Source organism: Bubalus kerabau, chromosome 4 (assembly GCF_029407905.1).
Source record: "Bubalus kerabau isolate K-KA32 ecotype Philippines breed swamp buffalo chromosome 4, PCC_UOA_SB_1v2, whole genome shotgun sequence".
Classification (NCBI taxonomy): domain Eukaryota; kingdom Metazoa; phylum Chordata; class Mammalia; order Artiodactyla; family Bovidae; genus Bubalus; species Bubalus kerabau.
Window position 1 is genome coordinate 1,927,348 of NC_073627.1, and position 23,533 is coordinate 1,950,880.

The window sequence follows — 23,533 nt, forward strand, 5'->3', positions numbered from 1 at the left end:
AGCAAAATGAGACTAATTACAGTGCCTCCCATGCAGGCTGAGAGGTGACGTAAGAACGTGCGCACAGGGACGTCCCTGGTGCTCCCGTGGCCAAGACTCCGTGCTCCCAACACTCAGGCCGGCTTCAGTCCCCGGTCGGGGAACTGGATCCCACACGCCGCAGCCAAAGACCCCGCGTGCCGCAGCGAGGACCTGAGATAGCCAAAGAGAGGAACAAGCTTTTTCTGAAGGAGAAAGAAATCACACCATGAGGCCTAGCGTGGAGCCCAGGCCAGCACGGCGTCCACACCAACGCCTTCACAGGCGGAACACCTATGGGCGGTCTGTTCTGAATCCAGAAAGAAAATGAGCAAAACGGCCAAACCCTGATGGCTCCAAGTTCAAACAGTCCGGGAGCTTGGACACCGTGGGGGACGCAGGTCACTCTGGTTCTGAGAACTCAGTTCTGAACAGCTGACTGTTCAGAATCCTTTCGCCTGCAGTGATCGGGGTCCGACGCAGGCATGAACAGACACTGCCTCTGCTGCACTGCGGGGCGAGGCCGGCCTTCCTGGGAACGAGCTGACAGGGCACGTGGCCGTCACGGCTGGTCTCTCTCGGCCTCTTACCACCCCCGAGCCCCGCACTCGAACCCCCAGGCTGACCACATGCTCACCCCCTCCTCCCGCCCCCACCAGCGGGACAGGACGCAGACAAGGAAGGGAGAGGCGGCGCGGGAACACTGGAGCGTGGCCACCGCGAGGTGACTCCAGTTCCCGCAACGCGGGGTTGCTTCTGCCGTGCGACCTGGGCTCTAGTTCTTTCCTCTTCTTCTTCTTTTAATTTTTTGGCCGCGCCATGCAATGCGTGGCATCTTAGTTCCCCGACAAGAGATTGAACCTAAGCCCCTGCACGGGGAGCAGAGTCTTAACCACTGGACCCCCAGGGAAGTACAGTTTTTCTTCTTATGTTCTTTTTCCAAGGCATCGAGTCCCAGCCCTCACACAAGGCAGACTCATTCCGGTCCCTCCGTTAGGGAACTTCGCTCCATCCTGACACCAACGGACGGGCCGCGGGCAGACTCCATCCAGTCAGTCCATTTCCTCTTCCAGCCAGAGGACCCTGGACGCGAGCCCACACTGAGCTCCTGCAGATTCAGTTCCAGCCCCAGACAGACGAGCCATACGGGGGTGGGGAGTATGGTGGGGCGGGCAGGTGTGAGAGGAGGCGGGTGGGCCAGGAGGGTACTCACAGGGCACCTGTGCACCAGCCAGTACGCCTTCTCCTGGCAGTCCAGCGCGTACCTGTCCACCTTGTTCCGCTCCTTCCCGGCCCTGAAAAGCCACAAGCCACGTTGGAAGCCAGGAAGATGCTGCATGCTTTGCTCACTGATGGCCCCCCTTCCTGACGGACCCTATTCTGGGCCACTCTCCAGATCTGCCCAGATAAGCTTTACTTGCCATAATAATAATGAGGATGATGAAGGTAGCGAACCTTAACACCACACTTACACACTGAGTACCCTGCTCAGAACTTCTACACATATTGACTCATCGAATCTTCTGGTGAGCGAGCCTCACCTTGCAGCCCAGGGACTGAAGCAGAGAGAGGCTGAGCCCCCACTGAGGGTCACGGGGCCACCAGGGGCAGCGGCGGGACCTGAACTGGGGACGGGTCCCAGAGTCCAGCTCCCCCCAGGAGGACGGGGCGTGAGGCGATCGAGGCCCCATGAGCAGCTGAGGGTCTGACCATCCCCACCCACGTCACCCCTGCAGAAGTACGGAGGCCTTTCGGAGCTGAGATCTACCCACCCGGCTTCCGAACTTTCCCTGCTCTGATAAACGAAATCATCAACATCTGAGGGAGGGGACAGCCAGCAACTCCAGAGCCTGCACGGGGAGTGCCCGCTTCTCTCCAGTGTCACTTCCACTCTGTCGCTTCAGAGAATTTGTGCCAAGTCAGAGTTTTCCTGATCCCCCCAGCTGATTCCTGGGAAAGGTTACTTGTGTTCCTTCCCATCCCAATCTCCCCCACCATCACAGGTAGGAAACAAGGCCGTGCTCATTATCCCACCGTGGACCCGTCAGCGCCGTTTCCACGGCGACCTGAGCTCTGCTCGGGGAGGCTCGTTCTCCCAGGCAATGAAGGATGACGCACACACCCTCTCAAGACTTGGTCAGCGGGTTCGTGTGCCAGCTCACGTGTTTGAGTAACTTCAGGACACCCAGCGAGCAAGGTGGGCGGGGAGGGCCCTTCCCGTGGGGCACTCTGCAACCTCCTCCAGAAGTTAACTATAAACACTGCCCCTTGCCAACCTAAGTGGATCTTCTACTGGGTAAACGAGCCAGGCAGATGGGCCACAGATGGCCTGGGGCACTGGGGACTTTCCATAATGCTGGCAGCCCTGGAAATACAGTCGAGGGCTAATTTACTGCTGTGTCCTCTCTGGCTTTGCTTGTCTGCGACGGAGCTTATTGGAGGAGAGTCGTGAGGAATGGGCTCCAAGAGAAGCCTGAGCGAGGAGTTATCTTAGTTTGTCACTTTATGATCTTTAAAGCAAAAGTATCCCTTAATTGATCAATTATGCACTCATTCCCACAGTCATTTGATGTTGTATTTATTGATCTCCACTCTGATCCAAGCACTGGGAAAACCAGACTGTGGAGGTCTGAACGTTAGCAACTCTCCCCCAAAATTCATGTGCTGCAGCCCTAGCTCCTGGTGTGACAGTACCTGGAGGTAGGGCCTTTAAGAAGCACTTAAGAGTTTAGAAGCAGTTAGATGAGGTCATGTGGGTGGGGCCTTTAGGATAGGATTCGTGCCTGGGAAACAGAAGACACTGGACAGCCTCTCTCCTCTCCCCACCACCCTCCCCCAACAAAAAGGCCGCCAGCCATCTGCAAGCCGAGAAGAGAGGCACCATGAGAAACCAAACCCTGGCGGAACCGTGAACTCTGACTTCCCCGCCTCCAGGCCTGTGAGAAAATGAACGTCTGCTGTTTAAGTCATCGGCGTGACACACAAACATGTGTCTTGCCCTTGAATAGCTTCTGGTCTAAATGTTACAGAAAGAGTCGAGCAATAAATACAAAATCACAAGTTTCGCTGTGTGCTCTAGGGACACATTCCGTGTACTGCATGCAGGATCGGGGTGGCCACTGTGGCGCTTTATAAATCTGTCTACGGTTCCCCCCACTGTAAGGGGGGTCTGTGTCGTCTCCCTCAGAGACCGGATGGGGTTTCCGGCTGTTTTGACCAACGGAGCACGTCAGGAAGACGGCCCTGTGCAGCTTCTGAGGCTGGGCCATCAAAGCGGGCAGCCGCCACCTTCCTTCCCTGTGGTATTTGCCCTCAGAGCTTCCGACCACCTGTAGGCAGTGAGATGCCTCATGCTGTGAGGAAGGCCAAGGGACCTCCTGGAGAGACTCTGAGGGGAGGAAGGGGTGAACGCCAAGCCCTCCCCCTCACGGTGGACAGGGGTCACAGAACCGTGCATGCGTGCTCGGGCGCTCAGTGTCCAACTCTCTGTGACCCCATGAACTGTGGTCCACGAGGCTCCGCTGTCCATGGGGTTCTCCAGGCAAGAATACTGGGGTGGGTTGCCATGCCCTTCTCCAGGGGCCCTTCCCGACCCAGGGATCAAACCTGGGTCTCCCGTACTCCAGGTGAATTCTTTACCGCTGAGCCACGTGGGAAGGCCTCAGAACTGTAGATAGATTTAAAAGCGCCACGGGGCCATCCTTGGTTCTGCGTGAGAGTGCACAGGCCATGTCCTTAAAGTTCATGACCCAACACGTCATTTTATATTTGCTTCCTGACTACTTGTGTGACTGTTTCGTGGCTGCAGCCACACGAGAGGCTCTGATCCACAACCTCCAACCAAGCCGTCCCCGACTCCAGAGCTGCGGAAACTTCCTTGAGCGGAAAACAACTGTTGCCATTTGGAGCATGAAGCTTCAGGGTGATCTGTGTGCAGTAATAACTGCTAATCAGAAAAGCTTCTTTGATTGGGACAGACATACACACGCTACCGTGTATAAACGAGGTAACTAATAAGAACCTACTGTATACACAGGGAACTCGATTCACTACTCTGTACTGACCCACATGAGAAAAGAATCTAAAAAGAGTGGGCACGTGTGTATGTGTGACTGATGATCCACTTTGCCAGACACCCAAAACTAACACAGCACTGCTCACCAACTACTGTTGCTGTGTGGCCGCCCAGTCGTGTCTGACTCTGTGTGACCCCGTGGACTGTAGCCCACCAGGCTCCTCTGGCCATGGAATTTCCCAGGCAAGAATACTGGAGTGGGTTGCCATTTCCTTCTCTAACTACACTCTGATAACATTTTTTTTTAAAAAGATAAACTTCTTTGAGCTCATGACATGTGAACTGAGGCGGCTCACCATCCAGCAGTGCTGAGCAGAGTACCCTCTCCCAGTCTGGATGCGACACCTCCAGCCTCACTCCTGCCACTCTCTCTGCCAGCTCCACTTCAGGCGGGCGCCCCCCACACCGTGCCCCCAGCCCCGCTCCTCCCTCCCTGCCCCCCCCACCGCGCCCCCAGCCCCGCTCCTCCCTCCCTGCCCCCCACACCGCGCCCCCAGCCCCGCTCCTCCCTCCCTGCCCCCCCCACCGCGCCCCCAGCCCCGCTCCTCCCTCCCTGCCCCCCCCACCGCGCCCCCAGCCCCGCTCCTCCCCCTCCCTGCCCCGCCACCGCACCCCCAGCCCCGCTCCTCCCTCCCTGCCCCGCCACCGCGCCCCCAGCCCCGCTCCTCCCTCCCTGCCCCGCCACCGCGCCCCCAGCCCCGCTCCTCCCTCCCTGCCCCCCCCACCGCGCCCCCAGCCCCGCTCCTCCCCCTCCCTGCCCCCGCCACCGCGCCCCCAGCCCCGCTCCTCCCTCCCTGCCCCGCCACCGCGCCCCCAGCCCCGCTCCTCCCCCTCCCTGCCCCCCACACCGCACCCCCAGCCCCGCTCCTCCCTCCCTGCCCCGCCACCGCGCCCCCAGCCCCGCTCCTCCCTCCCTGCCCCCCGCACCGCGCCCCCAGCCCCGCTCCTCCCTCCCTGCCCCCCCCACCGCGCCCCCAGCCCCGCTCCTCCCCCTCCCTGCCCCCCACACCGCACCCCCAGCCCCGCTCCTCCCTCCCTGCCCCGCCACCGCGCCCCCAGCCCCGCTCCTCCCCCTCCCTGCCCCCCACACCGCGCCCCCAGCCCCGCTCCTCCCCCTCCCTGCCCCCCACACCGCGCCCCCAGCCCCGCTCCTCCCCCTCCCTGCCCCGCCACCGCGCCCCCAGCCCCGCTCCTCCCTCCCTGCCCCGCCACCGCGCCCCCAGCCCCGCTCCTCCCCCTCCCTGCCCCCCACACCGCACCCCCAGCCCCGCTCCTCCCTCCCTGCCCCGCCACCGCGCCCCCAGCCCCGCTCCTCCCTCCCTGCCCCCCGCACCGCGCCCCCAGCCCCGCTCCTCCCTCCCTGCCCCCCCACCGTGCCCCCAGCCCCGCTCCTCCCCCTCCTTGCCCCGCCACCATCCTCCCACCGCCTGCCGCTCCTCCCCCTCCTTACCCCGCCACCGTCCTCCCACCCCGTCCCCTCCAGACACCCCTCTCCGCTGCCTCCAGCTCCCCGGACAATGCCTCTCCCTTCCCTACGCCTAGGCCTAGCCGGCTGTTTAACACACAGACGCCTAATAAAAGCTCTTTTTTTTTTTAAAGACACAAGGAAGGAAGGGAGGGCAGAGGGATACCAGAGGACCAGGGCGAGCGCCGACTCACCGGTACTGCTCTCTGGCCTGCATGATGACAAAGTCCCACTTGTAGTTAATTTTTTTGTTCAAGAAATTGTAGTTTTCCTAGAGGAGGAAGACAAAATGAGAACACTGAGCCTCAGCTCTGCTGTGTGCAGTGGGCAGGGAGCCCTAGTCAACCAGGAGACCTAGCCAAACGCCCCTCCCCACCAGCTGTGCAAAGGCCTCATTCGTAGGGTGATGCCGAATCCTCAACAAGCTTTCACAACAGAAGCCACAGGTGGGCTTGGATTTTTTTTTTTTTTTAAATAAATGTATCCTAGTCTGATTACGAAGATGGGAGTTGTGTGGAGAAGAATGTGGAAACTTAACAGTCAACAGCAGAGCACCACAAACCCACAGAGCTACAACCTAACACTGTGTGTGATGCTGGCCCTTCTAAAAACGTGTTTGGGGCTTCCCTGGTGGCTCAGACAGTAAAGCATCTGCAATGTGGCCTGGGTCGGGAAGATCCCCTGAAGAACGGAACGGCAAGCGACTCCACTATCTTGCCTGGAGAATTCCATGGACAGAGCAGCCTGGAGGGCTACAGTCCATGGAGTCGCAAAGAGTTGAATACAACTTAGCAACTAACACTCTCACTTTCAAAAAGTAAACACAGCAAGATTGTTGCCATCTGCCCAGAAACCTAGCCTTTTGAGGATTAGGGTGTGTTCTCTGAGAAATTCTGCCCAAAACAAAAGCCTGCACTGCTGTTTTCCCGTCTCACACTCAGGTTCAAATCTCTCCATCCTGGACCTAGAGATAGTCATACTGAGTGATGTAAATCAGACAGAGAAGGAGAAATAGCGTATGACACCCCTTATATGCAGAATCTAAAAAGAAATGATACAAAGTAACTTGTTTACAAAACACAAAGAAACTCGCAGACTTAGAGAAGGAGCTTATGGTTGCAGGTGGGGAGGATGCCGGGAAGGGCTGGTCAGGGAGTCTGGGATGGACCTGTGCACACGGCTCTATTTAAAGTGGATAAGCAAGGATCTCCTGTCCAGCACATGGAACTCTGCTCAGCATTGTGTGCCAGCATGGATGGCAGAGGAGTTTGGGGGAGAATGGACACATGTGTATGTGTGGCTGGGTCCCTTTGCAGTCCACCTGGCACTATTACAAGAGCGTTAATCCGCTATACTCCACCACAAAATAAAAAGTGTTTTTAAAAAATCTGTCCCTCCTATAATGTGCATTATCACACATGTTAACTCCTCTTATTTGGGGACAGAAAGGAAAGCAGTCGCTACTGTGAGCCCAGGAGTTACTGAGACAAAGGCTTAAACTACAGCAGGAGAAACCGTAGCACAACGTGGGGGAGAATTTACTCCAACCAGCTGCTTCCAAATATTAATATATGGGTGGATGATGGATGGGCACAGGATGAGGGATGGGGATGAGGGATGGAGGGGTGATGAGCGCACGTGTGAATGGAGTAACAGGGGGACGGGGGAAGCAGCTCAAGACGGCACTGCACTCAATGACAAGGACCTATACGCAAAAGCGTCTCCATACCTTCTCGTATTCCTCTAAAATCCCTTTCTTCTTGATATTTCGCTTGGCCAGATAGATGGCTGGAAAAGAAAACAACACCATTTTCCACCCTCATCGCTTGTCGAAACCCCCCTATGAGCTAGGCTGCTGTGCTCAGCGTGGCAGACAGGACACTCCCAGACCCGCTCCCGCCCCCAGGAGCCACTCCTAACACAGACAAGGTTCTGACGGCCGCAGACGCCGCCAAGACGCAGCGTGCAGCTAGGCAGCACGGGGAGCCCTCGCCAGGCCTGGGGTGGGCGCGGTTTACCGTAGTCGACGTCTTCAGCCGGCCACTGCTGGGTGGGCCAGAAGTACGGCGTCTGTGAGAGAAACCAGGCGGCCAGGCTGACACGGGCCGTGCGCCCCGGGCCCCCCGCCCCGTAGCCTGAAACGTGCCTCCGCCGCTGCCACCGTTTCTAAAGCTCTGGGGGGACGTGAAGCCGACCGGTAAACCTCCAGATGACATCCTGCCCCACTGACCCCAGGTCACGGCCGAGGCTCACCTGGAATCGATAGAGGCTGCTGTCGGGCTTCAGAGTGAGGTTCCTGGGGTCTTGCAGGGGATAAATGTAGCCGTACTTGACAATGAAGTTGCCCAAGTTCTGGGCCTCTGGGGAGGAGCAGGTGAGACAACGAAGTTAAGAGCAGGGGCCAAGAGCAGAAGCTCACCGCCCGCCCCCGCACAGCACCCCAAACTCCAGGACGGGTGCCCCCATCCTCACGGCACTTTCGCCAAGAAGTGGGAGCAGCGGTTCCCGACCTTCACTGTGGACAAGTACCAGCTGGGGAGACGGTCCCAGAGTGTCCCCCAGCCTGGTTGCCCCAGTGACAACTCAGTGCGTCTGGAGGGGAGCCAGTGGACCCCAGGGCTGATGGGGGCAAGGTTTGGGGTGATAAATGGGGACTTCCTGGAGGAACACCGTTGAGTCTGAAGAAACCCAGGAGCAGGGAGAGTGTCTCTGACCAACAGACCCTTCTTCACCCCGTGAGAGGCAGGAAGGGGTGGTCGACTTCTGCCCCAAGTTCACGGTCGACTTCTGCCCCAAGCTGGATTCTGCCTGCCCCCCGGGTCCAGGCCCTCTGAGCTCCCCTCCACACTTCACAGGCATCATGTCCTTCCAGACCAAGTGTACGTGTGCATCACCCCCTCCAGGAAGTCCTTCTTGACTGACTCCTCCCCAATTACTCCTGCGACTTAATAGCAATGGTCATATTAGTCACTTCAGTCATGTCTGACTCTTTGCAACCCCATGGACTAGCCCCCTAGCCCGCCAGGCTCCCCTGTCCATGGGATTCTTCCAGCCAAGAATGGAGTGGGTTGCCATTCCCTTCTTCAGGGGATCATCCTGACCCAGTAATCAAACTTGGGTCTCTCACCTTGCAGGCAGATTCTTAACATCTGAGCCACCAGGGAAGCCTGTGACTTACACACTCTCAGTATTTTGTATGAAAAAACAACTGCGTCCCCCCGGTTATCACCCCTTCCATGTTGAGTCTGGCTGTTTTACTCACAAAGGCTTCAACTCGCCAATTAAAAGGTCAGTTTCTCAGAGACACGGGCTGAGCCCCACCCAGCCACACCCAGATACGCCCCAGGGTGATGCCCACAGCAGCCCTCAGGCGGGCTGAGGACAGAAGGAGCTCTCACCCAGTCCAGAGATCCACAGGCGCTGGCTGATCCACTGGAGGACGTCACTTCCTGCAAAGCAGAAGGGTCTGGCCAACGTCAGAGCCTCCCCGACACCCACCCACAGGCTGCCACCCAACTGGCCGCCTCCCTGTCCAGCCGTGATCTCGTCCTGCTGCTCAGATCTTCCAGGGACCTCCCTGCACCCCACCCCCCAACTATGTCCAGTCCGAACCCCCAGCCCATGACTCAGGGCTGCCCATAATGTGAATCCAGCCAGACTTCCACCCCATGTCCCCACCACCCCCTCAGCCTTCACCTCTCAGAGGTACTGACTCTCTTTTCTTATTGATACAATAACGGGTGCCTGGACTGTCATCCATCAAGAGGGAAGTAAACAGACTAAGTCTTGACCATTGGGAAAAAAACAGCCCCAAAGCGAGCTGTCCATGGAACTCTGGATGGAGCTCAGTCCTGGCAGTAATGAGAACCCAGATGGGAGGGGAAGGGGGTGCAAGGGGGTTGGGGTGCTGGGTCTCTGATGCCCCTACGTTCCCCAGCAAAACTCTGATGGCCAGTGGTACATCCAAGCCTGGCTTTTCAGGTCATCATAAAGGCTTCTGTCAAAGTAGAAGGACGAGACACTTTCTTAGGAACACTCTGTAGTCTCGTTTACAACATCAGACTGTGGAACGTGGGCTCTGTCTGCCCTTGAGCCCTGCACATCCGAGGGCTGGCCCGGGGGCAATGCAGATGGGAGGCCAGCGAGCAAGAAGGCAGGGGAGGCAGACGGGGACAAGATCGGGGCACGGGGAGCCCCTCCCAAGGATTCACATTGATCCAAGGGCCAGGACAAGCTGAGCCCCACCAGCCAGCCGAGAGTGGACACGGGACCTCAAGGAAGCTGCGCGTCTCCTGCTCGGCCAGGTCCCTGGCCCCTCAGCAGGACATGCTCCTTGTCAGAGGCAGCAGCATCATCTCAGAACAAAGATGCACCCCAGCTCCGAAGCCATCATGCAAATGCCAACCACCACTCTTTCTAGCAACCCCAGCCTGCTTCCCAAGGGCTGAGCTAGGTGCCCTGCCTGAGTGGAAACTGGCCCACGAAACACACCACAGGGGGGGAGCCAGGGTCTAAACCCCACTGCCTGTGCCCTGGGGTGGGGGGCACAGCACGGCTGAGGGGGGACGGCCCATACCCGCCCCTTCCTACACACGTCCTGGGAGCACACATGTCCAGCCAACCACTCCCCACGTCCACGTGCCCACCGTGACAGCTCCCAGAGGGGCCCCTGTCGCTCTCGCCTTTATTCAGCCCCTTGCTTATTCAAAAGCAGACTTCTTCACCTAAAATCTGACTTAAAATCCCAGGACTGGGTGTGTTATTAGACGGTCCACCCCACGTCTCTACACAGAGGTGTGCACACCAAGAAAAGGAGTCCCCCCGCCCCCAGCTGGCAGAAGACGGGTTAGCGCTCCCCGCCAAGGAGCCGAGGACTTTCGCATCCACTTGGGCGTTTCCTGAAATAGATCAGATGGGATTAGGGGGCTCCCGGGGCGTCCACCGTGTGATCTGTGCTGATCTCAGCTCGCACGTCAGCCCCGTCGTCCCCTAAGTCCTGGTCACCTGCCCTCCGAGGGGGCAGCAGCCCTGGCCCAGTCTGCTTTAATCAGTGCCGATGCTACACGACAGAGACTCCGACTGCAGTTGGGATTCACCCACGTAGGAGAAACGAGGGGGACCATGGCTGAGTGGGCAGTGCCCCAAATCTGGGAACTGAGGGGGCCCCAGGTGCCAGGAAGGACAGTGTGTCTCACACCCCTAGACAAGGGATGAGAGGCTGGACACTGGACTCGTGTGTGGGGGGGAGGGGGGGTGTTAACTCTACCACTGCAGTGCAAAACCAGCCACCAATAATACATAAATGGGGACGTGGATCTGTTCCAATAAAACTTTATTTGCAAATACAGAACAGGGGCTGCTTCTGGCCCGTGGGCTCTAGTTTGCCAACACCTGTGTGTGGTCTGTTCAGGCCAAGACCAAATGGCCAGACACCTTACCCGTCATGGCGTGAGGGATGCTGACGACCGTGACCTTCTGGTTCTGCACCCTGACCCCTGTGTCCGGGTCCTGCATGTCCTTCACAAGGGCCTCGATCTGCAAGACAGACCCGCCCGGGTCAGCTGAGTGGCACCGAGGGAGCAAAATATGCCAAGAGGAACATGGGGCGCTTACAACCAGGAGCCCACTGCTGTCTCAGGCCACTGGGCCAGCCGAGAGGCTCACAGTAGAGGGGAGCGAGGAGACGCCCCGGGAGGGGGGTGGAGGGGGTGCTTCTCTTGGACACGGGTGGGGACCGAGGGGCCTCGGGCCACAGGAGGCACCACTTCTGCACTCACGCCCACCCGTGAGCCTGGGACACACCTGCTCCTTCCAGGGCTGCCTGCTATTCAGACGTGAGAGCCCGGGGCCCCGTTTCCCACGTTAGCTCCCAGAAGAAAGTCCACGTTTATCCCAAAACTTGTATGAGATGAAATAGCAGCATTTCATGGAGTCCAGGCACCCATACATTGGAGAATAGAAACCCAAGGTATGAGTTAGAAACCTGAGTTTCTCCAGCAGAAAGTCAGGGGGTTTGATTCCTTCTCTTTGCATTAAAAAAAAAAAAAAAATCTAGTTACAAAGGGTTTGAAAATAACCTTCCGAGGAGGAATAATGAGAGTTATTTTAAAAACACAATGAGGGGAGTCAGATTTCTCCCTGGCAGGTGTCACACTTCTCAGAAAGGGGGGCTGGTGGGAGGGGGAGCACCAAAGGGACCTCGAGAATATTCGGGGTTTGGGTCCACCGTCCTCAGATGTTCCCCAGGGAAGTCCCCCCGGGGTCTCTCCAGGGAGGAAACCACAGGACTCTGGCTGGTGGTCTCATCTCCGAGAGACTCTCTTATGGTGCCCACTCCTCAAATTCATAGGTTGAGGTCCTGGCCCCCAGGACCTCAAAATGTGACTGGATCAGGAGACAGGGTCTTTGCAAAGGTGACCAAGTTAAAAGGAGGTCATTAGGGTGGGCCTGGCTGGTGTCCACTGAAGAGACGAGGTAAGGACTCAGACACACACAGAGGGGCTTCCCTGTGGCTCAGGTGGTAACGAATCTGCCTGCAATGCAGGAGATGCTCAAGAAACACAGGTTCAATCCCTGGGTCAGGAAGATCCCCTGGAGAAGGATCTTCTCAGAAGGAGAACGGCAACCCACTCCTGTATTCTTGCCTGGGAAACCCCAGGGGCAGAGGAGCCTGGTGGGCTACAGTCCACGGGGTTGCATAGAGTCGGACGCGACTGAGCGACTGACACACACACACACACACACACACACACACACACCGGCCGGGGGGAGGGGGCACCATGTGAGGACTCCAGCAGGGCATGGCCCCGCGGCCCAGCAGAGCCGCCCGGAGACCACTGAGCACACCTCGGCCGGGGCGTGCACTCCGGGCCCCGCCTCTGCCGTCGTGGCCCAGCACAGCCGTGCAGACACGGGTTCCAGCTCTGCCTCCGGCAGGAAGGCCCCATGCCCATCACCGATGGGGCCATCTGAGCCACGCCCCGGGTCCTCAGCAGGTGAGAGGCACCACCTTTCAGCTCCAACTGCTGCCAACTCCTCTCTGCTCCTCCCTATGCCTGGGAGCCCAGAGGCCGGGGGGGACGGCCGCCCGCACCCCAGACATCAGCCCCCTTCAAGCCCCCCAGACTCAGCCCCCCCACGATCCTGGGGAGCAAGAAGTTGGAGGGGGATCCAGGCCTCGCCTGACCCCAGGTGACCCCGAGCTGGAGGCAGGATGGGGGCGTTGAAGGCCACGTGCTGGGCGTGACGGCAGGCGTGACAGGGAACTCCAGTGTCACCAGGAGCGGGAACGGCGGCCCACCTCCCACGCCCACGCCGCTCCTGCAGGAGGGAGCTGTCATTCACCGGGCAAGATCACGGGCTGGAATTTTCCTCCGAGCCCAAGAAGGTTCCCTGGGGGACGATAATCATCAGCCCTTTTCTGCACGGACAGTGGACAGCGGGCAAGTCAGCGGCACCGCGGAGTTGTCTGCCAAAAGGGGACGAAGGAGCCCACCTGCCAGGGGCCAGCAGACACTGGGTCACGTCGCCTACGGCTCTCCGACCCCTGGGGGCACCACTCCCGGACAGGCCCCTCCCCAAAACCTGCTCTGCCCACCGGACAGACACCTGGGAGGCACCCCCAGAGCCCCGCCAGCTGCTGCGGGCTCTGCATTTGATTCTGCCGAGTCTCCCACTCGCCCGGTGGACCCGGCCTCTGGGAAACGTGTCACCTCCCCCGACCCCCGGGCTTGGCCGCCCGTCTCTGCCTGTGCCTGGCAGGTCCCCAGCCTCCAGGGCGCCCTCCAGCGCTGCTGCTGCTGCTGCTGACATGCGGGGCCAGAGGTCCTGTGCACCTGGGGGTCTGGCAGCACCTGCCTCCCCCCAGAGATGCCAGGAGCAGCCCCTTCCCCACAACGTCCCCAGATGTCACTCAATGTCCTGTGGCCTTTTCTTTGCACCGAACATTCAAATCACCTGGGAAGCTGCTTTTTTTTTTTTTTTTTTTTTTTTTTTCAGAAACACCGATGTTTGGGCTCCACAGACTTAACAACTTAATTACCTCCTAAGTAAATCAGAAACTCTAAGGCTGGTGATCTGATGGCCATAGTTTTGAAAGTGCCACCAGAGTAGAGAGGCCCTCCTCCCCTCTAACCAGAATTGTTTTTCTAACACGGGAACCAACGGGTTTTATTCCTCCCCAACTTTAAACTGTCGAGCAGCTCCTCACTGAACACAGAAAGCATCAAACCCCCAACCTCCGCAAGATGTGTGCGGACCCTGAGCTGTCCTTCACCACCAGCCCTTCCGTCATCAATTTCTCGCCACCCAAGCTAGTTCCCCACTCCCTGAGGGCTCCCCCACGTCCCCGCCTGATTCCCATGTCTAAGCCCTGGGTTTCCCTAAATGCCGTTCTTCAGCGTGTGTGTGCTCAGTGGTGCTCAACTCTTGGACCCCATGGACTGCAACCCGCCAGGCTCCTCTGTCCAAGGGCTTTCCCAGGCAGGCACACTGGAGTGGGTAGTCACGTCCTTCTCCTAGGGATCTTCCTGACCCAGGGATGGAACCCTGGTTTCCTTCATTCATAGGGGGATTCTTGACCACTGCACCACCTGGGGATCCAGATAGCACCACCGACTCAACGGACTTGAGTTTGAGCAAACTCCAGGAGACGGTGAAGGACAGAGGAGCCTGGTGTCCTGCAGACCACGAGGTCGCAAGAAGTCAGACACGACTGAGCCACTGACTAAACAACAACTCTCTAACGTACGCTCTTCCCCAGCGAGACGACGCTGCACCTGTGCTGTATACCCTCACACCTCTACACCTGGCAGACGCACAAGCTTACTGAACTAAGTGGACCAAGGGTGACCAGTGTCCCAGCGTAGCCCAAACTGCCCAGCTTTTAACACTGCAAGACAGATCAGGGCAGTTTTGACAACAATAGCTTGCTGAGCTCCAAGGGTTCAGGGCAGCTCTTACCGTCACAAAGGATTCAGCTAATTCTCCTCAGGATAAGCCTAAGACAGAGGACACTTCACTGCAGATGGGAGCGGGTGCGGGCGAGTGACCCAGGACAGAAGCCTCTGCCAAGCTCCTCCAATACCAGTTATCTCAAGAGCCCAGAACAAAATGAGCCACTTCATCCCCAAATACATCACCCCACAAGATGCGCTCCACCTGGCACCCAGGGCCTGGCCACCTGGTCTGAGAAAGCCCTTGCAACAGGAGGGTCCTGACTTCCGCGGCCGGCCCAGAGAGCCGAGGGCCACAAATACACGCACTTGAACGAGCAACCTAGGGATGCTGGAAGCAGGGTGTCTCTCTAGCTTACAAATCACACCATTTCTGTGTGTACACATTAACCACACACACAAACACACACACACTTTAAATACTGCCGCTTTGAATCAGAAAACTGTAAACATGTTCATTTACTCTCTGGGCGCCTTCCAACAACGTCTGGAGACTGTCTCAGAAATGACCCAGCCGCGCCTCCTCTCCCGAGTAACAGGTTGTTTTCAGCCTCCAGCCGATCACCGCCCCGCTGCAGACTCTCCACTATAAACAGGTTACAAGGAAACCTAACCAATACAGACTAAGACACACAGACAGACAGACACACACACACACACACGGCAAACCGTCACTCAATAACATCAAGGGGCGCTAACCGACCACCGGGCCGCCTCCAGCCCAGCCCACGTCCCCACCGGCACTTCCCCGAGGTGGTCCCCGCGCTCCTCCCGGGTCCGGCGGATGGCACCGCGCTCACCTTCGGCAGAAACGCCATCCTCGGCCTGTACTGCTGGCCTTGGTGTCGGATGGTCATCCTGGCCCCTGGGACTCAGAACCGGGACGCACGGGACGGAAGGGGAAGCCCCCGGAGAGCGCGCCCGCGGCCCTGAGCCCGAGAGGAGCGAGGCTGCCCGCCGCGCCCTCGACCCGCGCCCCCGGGAGCCCGAATCCGCGCCGGCCAATCAGCGCGCCGCGCCCGCTCGGGCGAGCGCTGCGCTGGCGGCCACCTGGCGCCAGGGGGCGGTGTCGGGCCGGCGGGCCGGGGGCGCCGCAGGTGAGGTGCGCCCGGGGCGCCAGGATGCTCTGTGGTCCGGGGCGAGCCCTTAGGCAGGATGGGACTTCGCTGGGAGGTAAGACAAGGGGCGGGTGGCGGAGGGCGGCGAGGGAGGAAGGGGGAGAAGGGGGGGCGTAAGAGGTACGAAGTATTAGGTGTAAAACAAGGATGTATGCACAGCACGGGGAATATAGCCAATATTTTATAGTAACTACCATTGAAGTGTAACCTTTAAAATTGTGTCACTATACTGCACACCTGTAACTTATATAATATTGTTCAGCAACTACACTTCAATTTTTAAATTTTTTTTTAATTTTAAAAAAGGGAAAAATTACTTTATGGAAAAAGGCATTTTCACGACTTCAAATAGGCTTTGGTTTTTAGACAGCGCTGGGTTTCAGGGAAGGGTGAACCTCCTGGCTAGCCCCTGCTCTGCCCCTCCCCAGATGGGTGACTCTTTTTTCCAGCAGCCTTACTGAGTGAGAAGTGACATACTGAACTGCAGGAATTTAAAGTGAGCAACCTGATGGGCTTCAGTGTATGTATCCACCCAGGAAACTATACCCACAGTCAAGACAGGGAGCACGTTACCCCTCAAAATTTCCTTGTGGCCTTTGTCCCTCTCACTGACACCCCCCACCCACCCCCACCCCGCTTTTCTGACACTTCGATTAGTGGGAGAGGTGGATTTGATCAAGTTACCTAATCTCTCTGAGTCTCTGTTTTCTCAGGAGTAATAAGAAAGAGTCGGGCTCAATGAACTCAGAATTACTCTCCAGTCTTGAAGTCTCGAGACTCTAACATGTGAAGGAAAATACACAGCTCAATCAGCCTGAAGGCTGACAGGGTGGGATTAAGCGCTCCCTACAAATCGAGGCCCTGCTGCCCTTAGACCTGCCAGCCCAAGGTTCCACGTGGCTGAAGAGTGGATGCCATCATGGACATGCCCCAACCATTCCTGACACTTGGGATGGGGGGTGGGGCAAGAGGGAGCCCCACTTCTGACGCTCAGATGCCACCCCTGCCTGTGGGGTCGCTCAGGCTCCACAGGCCTGGGCCCCAGCCGCCACCTCTGTCCTCGGAGAAGAGCCCAGAGGGCCATGGAAAGCAAGGGTCTTCCTTAGAGCTTTCCAGAGCAAGGGATTTTCCAAGTTTCTGCGCTTTCTGCTCTCTCTTGGATTCCCCAGGAATGGCAGTGTCTGGAAGCATACAGGAAGACGGCTGATACGGGAGATGCCTGCAGGTAAAAACATGATCCCTGCAAGACTTGTCTTCTAACATCCAGAACTGCCATGTCACCCATATGCTGGGTTTGAGGATCAGCTCCACCCACGCTCTTTGCTCCCATATATCTATCTAATACTGCCTTCTGTCTCACTCTCTCTGCTCTTTCTGGGTAGGTGGACGGATGGATGGATAGATGGTTGGATGGATGGATGGATGGATGGATGGAAAGATAGACTAGTTAGAACATTGATGGCACAGATGGATGGGTGGATGAATGAATAGATAGATAATTTCTGGTTGTATCAACAGAAACTTGGAAAAGCCACTTCTTTTTCAGAAAAGCCACTGTCCCTTTTCCTCTTTATGTTTGGAACACATAAACCCTCCTGGGTTCAAAATTCAAGTCACTTCACAGGTTACCAAGTTTGGTGCTTTGTAAAAAGTACAAATATTTAGTGGAGGAAAGAGTGGCCGCTAATGAGTATCGAGTTTCCTCTCGGGGCTGATGAAAATGTCCTGGAACGAGACAGTAGTTAATAGTTGCACCACCTTGTGAATAGACAAAATGACTGAACTGTGTGCTTTAAAAGGGTGAATTTTATAGTATGTGAGTTATATCTCAATTTTTTAAAGTGCAAGGTCAGAGAAACAGTTTTCCCCAGGTCCTGCTCTTATAAGGCCCCCTCCCTTCCTTAAAAATCTTCAGTGGCTCCATCAGCTCCCTGAAAATGCTCATCCTCCCCCAGTCTGGCCTGATCTGAATTGTCAGCTGTAGTTTCACTGTCCCTTGACATGGAGTCTGTCCCTCTCACCAGCCCTGAAATTTACTTTTTCTCCAGCACGTGGTGGGTTTTCTCCCCTCCAAATCTTCTCCCCTGTCTCATGTTCTGCTCACATCTCCCTCCTCCCTCAGCACGGAGTAGGTGCCACCCACGTGGCACTTTTTCCATGCAGATCTGGGGGAGACACTGCTGCACACCTTCACCCCCTCCTATTCTATGAGTCTCGCCAAGGACACGGTCAGCCTGCAGCTTGTGAGCGGCGGGTTCTGGGCTTTGGTTCTGGCAGGAGGCAGATCTGATTGTGGCATCGCTGATTCCCGTGGTATCAATACCCCTATTGTTGTGCCATCAGTGACCACAGGGCCACTGGATGGGAGATGAAGGTCCTTTTGCATTTGCTGGATTCATTTTGCAGCACCGAAGCTTGCTAAGAACTAGCAAAATCTGAATTAGGGCACCATTGCATAAACATTTGGTGAAAAACTTTCTAGCAACTAGAATATTCCATAAACTACATAGGTTATTTCATGGACCAGGGAACCGGGAGTCACGGGAATATTCACAGCTTAAGTGGCCATGGTACTGGATGTTGTGAATGAGATCTACACTCAGCGCTTTCGTCTGGTCTAAGAATTACTGAGTCTCAGACCATGTGGCTCCACGTGAGTCTTGTTCAGCAGAGAAACAGATGGTGATATCACTCACCCAGCATCACCACTGGAGGCTGGGCAATCATCCGTGAGAAAGGGTTTTCTGGGGACTTCCCTGGTGGCTCAGTGGTAAAAAAGAAAAAAAAAAAAAAATCCACCTGCCAATGCAGGAAACACGGGTTTGATCCCTGATCCAGGAAGAGCCCACATGCTGTGGAGCAACTGAGCCCATGCTCCACAATTATTGATTGAGCCCGCGCTCCTCAAGAGAAGTCACAGCAGCAAGAAGCCTGCACCCTGCAACCGGAAAGCACCCCCGGTTCTCTGCAACTAGAGACAAGCCTGCACAGCAACGAAGACCCAGCACAGCCAAAAACAAATACAAATAAATAAAACTAATTTTTTTTAAAGGGGGTTTTCTGGCTGCCTGGATCCATCTCGTCCGTGCCTAAGGAGGCTCAGTCTCCACTCTGCATCATGGGTGTGAACTTTTGCACCTGATTATTGGGCTCACAGGGCAATATCTGATATCTTGAGGGTAGATTTGATTTCTTCGAAGGCAGTGGTCATTTCCCCTGCCAGTCCCCAAGAGAAGAAATGGGTTCTAAGGCAGAAAAAAAGCAGTAGTTGGTCAGAAAGCCAGGCTTGGGTACCAGTAGATTGCTGATCACCAGCACCTGCCCTCCATACGAGAGCAAGTCCAGAGCAGGAAGAAATGGAGTCTGCAGTCTCCAGGGATCGCGCCGTTTTCGGTAAGAAAGTGGCTCCAGTTTCATGAGGTTTTCACCATTTCCCCGCTGTTTCTCCTCTAGGATTCACTACACTTTCATTCATTGGTCCAGTGCTCTCCGCTCTGTGTCAGGGAGTATTCAGTTTTGTTCCACAGAATTGATGGAGTACCATTTCTGGGGTGGGAACCGTGTCAAGCGCATGGTATAAAGGTGAATTAAGACATGGTCCTGGCTTCCCAGGGGGCTCAGTGGTAAAGAACCTGCCTGCCACGTAGGAGACGAGGGTTCGATCCCTAGGTCAGGAAGATCTCCTGGAGAAGGAAATGGCAACCCACTCCAGGATTCTTGCCTGGAAAAAAAATCCAACGGACAGAGGAGCCTGGTGGGCTACCGGCCATGGGGTCGGGAAGAGATGGGTACGACTGAGCATGCACGGAAGACATGGTTCTGTCTTGAGGGTGTCTCCAGTAGGTAAAAAAAGACGTAAAATAAACTTCTGGGGCAATGCAGTGGATGATGTGGGATCATGTGGGAGGCAAAAACGAAAAGGAAAAAACAGAAAGCTGAAGAGAGAGCGCTGAGATGAAATCATCATGTTCTGTACTAACAGGCCTTAGCACACCTGCCCTATCCCCCAAGTGTGTGGTATGGTCTCAGAGTAGACGCCTGTTATTAATGCCCCAAGTGTGGTAAAGCAATTATACTCCAATAAAACAAAATACCCCCAGTGAACAAATGGGTAAACAGAGTGGAAAATGGGGGGTAAACTAGGAGGTTGGGAGTAACATACACACACCACTACATATAAAACGGATAACCAGCAAGGACCTGCTGTACCGCACAGGGGGCTCTGCTCAGTGTTCTGTGGCAGCCTGGTCAGGAGGGGAGTCTGGGGGAGAATGGACGCATGTACGTGTATGGCTGAGTCCCTATGCTGCCTGAAACTATCACAACACTGTTAAGTGGCTATACTCCAATTCAAAATAAAAAGGAAAACAACAAAATAGATGACCAAAGGCCTACTGTATAGCACAGGGAACTCTGTAACACTGCAACGGCCTACATGGGGAAGGAATCTGAGAAAGAGTGGATATATGCATGTGTTTAGCTGATTCACTTTGATGTACACCTGAGATGAACGCAACATTGCACATCAACTGTACTACAATTTAAAACAAGGTTTTTCTTTAAAAAAACGAGTAAAGAGGACAAATAATGAGCTGAAGTTCTTAGTGCCCTATGAGGTAGCACCCAGGACTGGGACCTGGGCAGCCCCGCCTCTGACCTCACCCCTCGCCCCCCTGACGTCCTGGGGCGCTCCCACCCGGCACGCCTGGGTCCTGTGCCCACCCCAGACGACTGAGAGCTAGCTGGTTTCCACAGAAAATCATCACTTTAAAACTGCAACACACAAAACTGGGTGTTGGGCGAGCAAACCCAACAGACGTTCGTGGGAGGATCATCTCAGAAACGCAGGTTTTCCTCTCCCCTCCACTTCTCTGATCGTCTGCCCAGGATGAATCCTCCACAGATGCTGGATGTTTGTGTTGGATGCTGTGAAGTTTTTTAAACCTAGACGATTCTACTTTTCCTAGCTTCTGTATTTGAATAGTTTCTGTTCTCTTCTTGGACCAGAAAATCCAAGAGGGTGCTAACAGGAGCCTCTGAACCCAGGCGAACCAGTGGGCCCGCGGGGAAGAGAAGGAAGGTGTGTCTGTGGGCCCCGCAGACCCAGGGCGCCGGAGGGCCGAACCCGCAGGGACACAGGAGCCGCGGGTCCAGCGGCCAGGCCGGGCTCCAGGCCCAAAACCTACTTCAAGGGTGAGACCGCTTAAAAAAAACAAGTCAAGTGTGAGCGAACGGGCGCCAGACTTCACGTCGATAGAGCCCCTCCGGCCGCGCTGTGAGACACGGGGCCCTGGCGCGTTCCCGCGGCTCCACATTTAACATCGTCATGCGGGCAATTCCCGACTCTCGCCAGCAGCGCCGCCAGGCGCGCACAGGTGCCAAAGGGCAGGGAAGGGCCCAAGGCAGAGCCCCGCGCCGCGCTCGCTGCCGCCGCCCGCCGGGCCCGGACCACAGAGACGCGGGCACCGCCCCACCCCTAGAGAGGAAGGGCGGGCTCCGCCGCGGGCTTCCGGCGGCAGCCACTTCCGGCCCGGCCACTTCCGGCCCGGCCCCTCCCTGCGCCCGCCGGAGCTCGGGGGGGCGCGCTAGTGAGGGTGGGTGTGCCCCGCAGCGCCCGCGGCCCTTCCCGAGGGCCTGGCTCGGGGTTGGCCCGCCGACCCCCAGCGCTGTGGACTTGTCTCCTCGTTTCAGCCCCTCGAGGCGACTGGTTTGTGGACAAGAAGGGTGAAAACCCGACCTAAAAGGACGCGAGCTAGGGCTCGTCGTGCTGTGTCGGACCGGCCGCGCGTGTAAAACGCATCAAGTAACAGACATACGCGTGCAGGTGTCGGGGGAAGGCCCTGCCGGCGCCCCGGAAGGGCCCCCCGCTCGGCGCGGGCCGGCGCTCAGAACCGAGCCCCCGCCCGGAAGGGGGCCTGGCGGGGAGACCCGTTCGGAACCCGGCTTCTTCCTCCTCCGGGTAGCGGCTGGCCGCTGGCACCGCTGACCGCCCGGGCTGAGTGCCCTCAGCTGTGAGGAGCGTGGGCGTGGCCATCCTGGCCTCCTGTGTGTGGTCTCCTCCTGCAGTCTATCGTCCTGTCTTCCTGTGAGACCCTGCCCTACTCTGACCCTGTGCTGTGTGGGACCCTGCCCTGTATGTGACCCTGATCTACTGTGAGACCCTGTCCTACTCTGACCCTGTCCTGTGTGGGACCCTGCCCTATATGTGACCCTGACTTCCTCTGTGACCCTGCTCTTCTCTGACCCTGTCCTGTATGTGACCCTGCCCTGTGTGTGACCCTGTCCTGTGTGTGACCCTGCCCTGTGTGTGACCCTGACCTCCTGTGTGACCCTGCCCTCCTCTGACCCTGTCCTGTATGTGACCCTGACCTACTGTGAGACCCTGACCTACTGTGTGACCTGTCCTACTGTGTGACCCTGTCCTCCTGTGAGATCCTGTCCTGTGTGGGACCCTGACCTACTGGAGACCCTGCCCTACTGTGTGACCCTGTCCTCCTGTGTCATCCTGGCCTCCTGTATGTGACCCTGTCCGCCTGTGAGACCCTGCCCTCCTCTGACCCTGTCCTGTGTGTGACCCTGACCTACTGTGAGACCCTGTCCTCCTGTGAGACCCTGTCCTCTTGTGAGACCCTGTCCTCCTATGAGACCCTGCCCTACTCTGACCCTGTCCTGTATGTGACCCTGTCCTGTGTGTGTGACCCTGACCTACTGGGAGACCCTGTCCTCCTGTGAGACCCTGTCCTCCTGTGAGACCCTGACCTACTCTGACCCTGTCCTGTATGTGACCCTGTCCTGTGTGTGTGACCCTAACCTACTGTGAGACCCTGCCCTGTGTGTGACCCTGACCTGTGTGACCCTGTCCTACTGTGTGACCCTGTCCTCCTGTGAGACCCGTCCTACTGTGTGTGACCCTGACCTACTGGAGACCCTGCCCTGTGTGTGACCCTGTCCTACTGTGTCATCCTGGCCTCCTGTATGGGACCCTGTCCTTCTGTGAGACCCTGCCCTCCTTTGACCCTGTCCTGTGTGTGACCCTGACCTACTGTGTGACCCTGTCCTGTATGTGACCCTGACCTACTGTGAGACCCTGCCCTACTCTGACCCTGCCCTGTGTGTGACCCTGCCCTATATGTGACCCTGACTTCCTGTGTGACTCTGCTCTTCTCTGACCCTGTCCTGTATGTGACCCTGCCCTGTGTGTGACCCTGCCCTGTGTGTGACCCTGCCCTGTGTGTGACCCTGACCTCCTGTGTGACCCTGCCCTCCTCTGACCCTGTCCTGTATGTGACCCTGACCTACTGTGAGACCCTGCCCTACTCTGACCCTGCCCTGTGTGTGACCCTGTCCTACTGTGTGACCCTGTCCTCCTGTGAGATCCTGTCCTGTGTGGGACCCTGACCTACTGGAGACCCTGCCCTACTGTGTGACCCTGTCCTCCTGTGTCATCCTGGCCTCCTGTATGTGACCCTGTCCGCCTGTGAGACCCTGCCCTCCTCTGACCCTGTCCTGTGTGTGACCCTGACCTACTGTGAGACCCTGTCCTCCTGTGAGACCCTGTCCTCTTGTGAGACCCTGTCCTCCTATGAGACCCTGCCCTACTCTGACCCTGTCCTGTATGTGACCCTGTCCTGTGTGTGTGACCCTGACCTACTGGGAGACCCTGTCCTCCTGTGAGACCCTGTCCTCCTGTGAGACCCTGACCTACTCTGACCCTGTCCTGTATATGACTCTGTCCTGTGTGTGTGACCCTGTCCTGTGTGTGTGACCCTAACCTACTGTGAGACCCTGCCCTACTCTGACCCTGCCCTGTGTGTGACCCTGTCCTACTGTGTCATCCTGGCCTCCTGTATGGGACCCTGTCCTTCTGTGAGACCCTGCCCTCCTTTGACCCTGTCCTCTGTGT

General features: G+C 57.1%; 1 protein-coding gene and 1 long non-coding RNA gene across 2 annotated transcripts in view; one reads left to right on the forward strand and one right to left on the reverse strand.

Annotated features, from left to right (window-relative positions):
- RGS9 (regulator of G protein signaling 9) overlaps positions 1 to 15,494 on the reverse strand; it is a 53,565-nt gene extending 38,071 nt beyond the window's left edge. The window contains exons 1-8 of the mRNA XM_055574960.1: positions 15,313 to 15,494; positions 10,997 to 11,093; positions 8,957 to 9,007; positions 7,812 to 7,918; positions 7,577 to 7,628; positions 7,288 to 7,346; positions 5,753 to 5,829; positions 1,232 to 1,313 (exon numbers count right to left, since the gene is read on the reverse strand). Coding sequence (XP_055430935.1) covers positions 1,232 to 1,313; positions 5,753 to 5,829; positions 7,288 to 7,346; positions 7,577 to 7,628; positions 7,812 to 7,918; positions 8,957 to 9,007; positions 10,997 to 11,093; positions 15,313 to 15,369 — 582 coding nt within the window. The 5' untranslated portion in view covers positions 15,370 to 15,494. The remainder of the gene's footprint in view (positions 1 to 1,231; positions 1,314 to 5,752; positions 5,830 to 7,287; positions 7,347 to 7,576; positions 7,629 to 7,811; positions 7,919 to 8,956; positions 9,008 to 10,996; positions 11,094 to 15,312) is intronic.
- A 94-nt stretch (positions 15,495 to 15,588) lies between these two features.
- LOC129648541 (uncharacterized) lies at positions 15,589 to 18,743 on the forward strand. Its single transcript, XR_008712773.1, has 4 exons — positions 15,589 to 15,685; positions 16,080 to 16,150; positions 16,800 to 16,855; positions 18,469 to 18,743. It is a non-coding gene; the product is annotated as an uncharacterized LOC129648541 (long non-coding RNA).
- Positions 18,744 to 23,533: the final 4,790 nt, after the last annotated feature.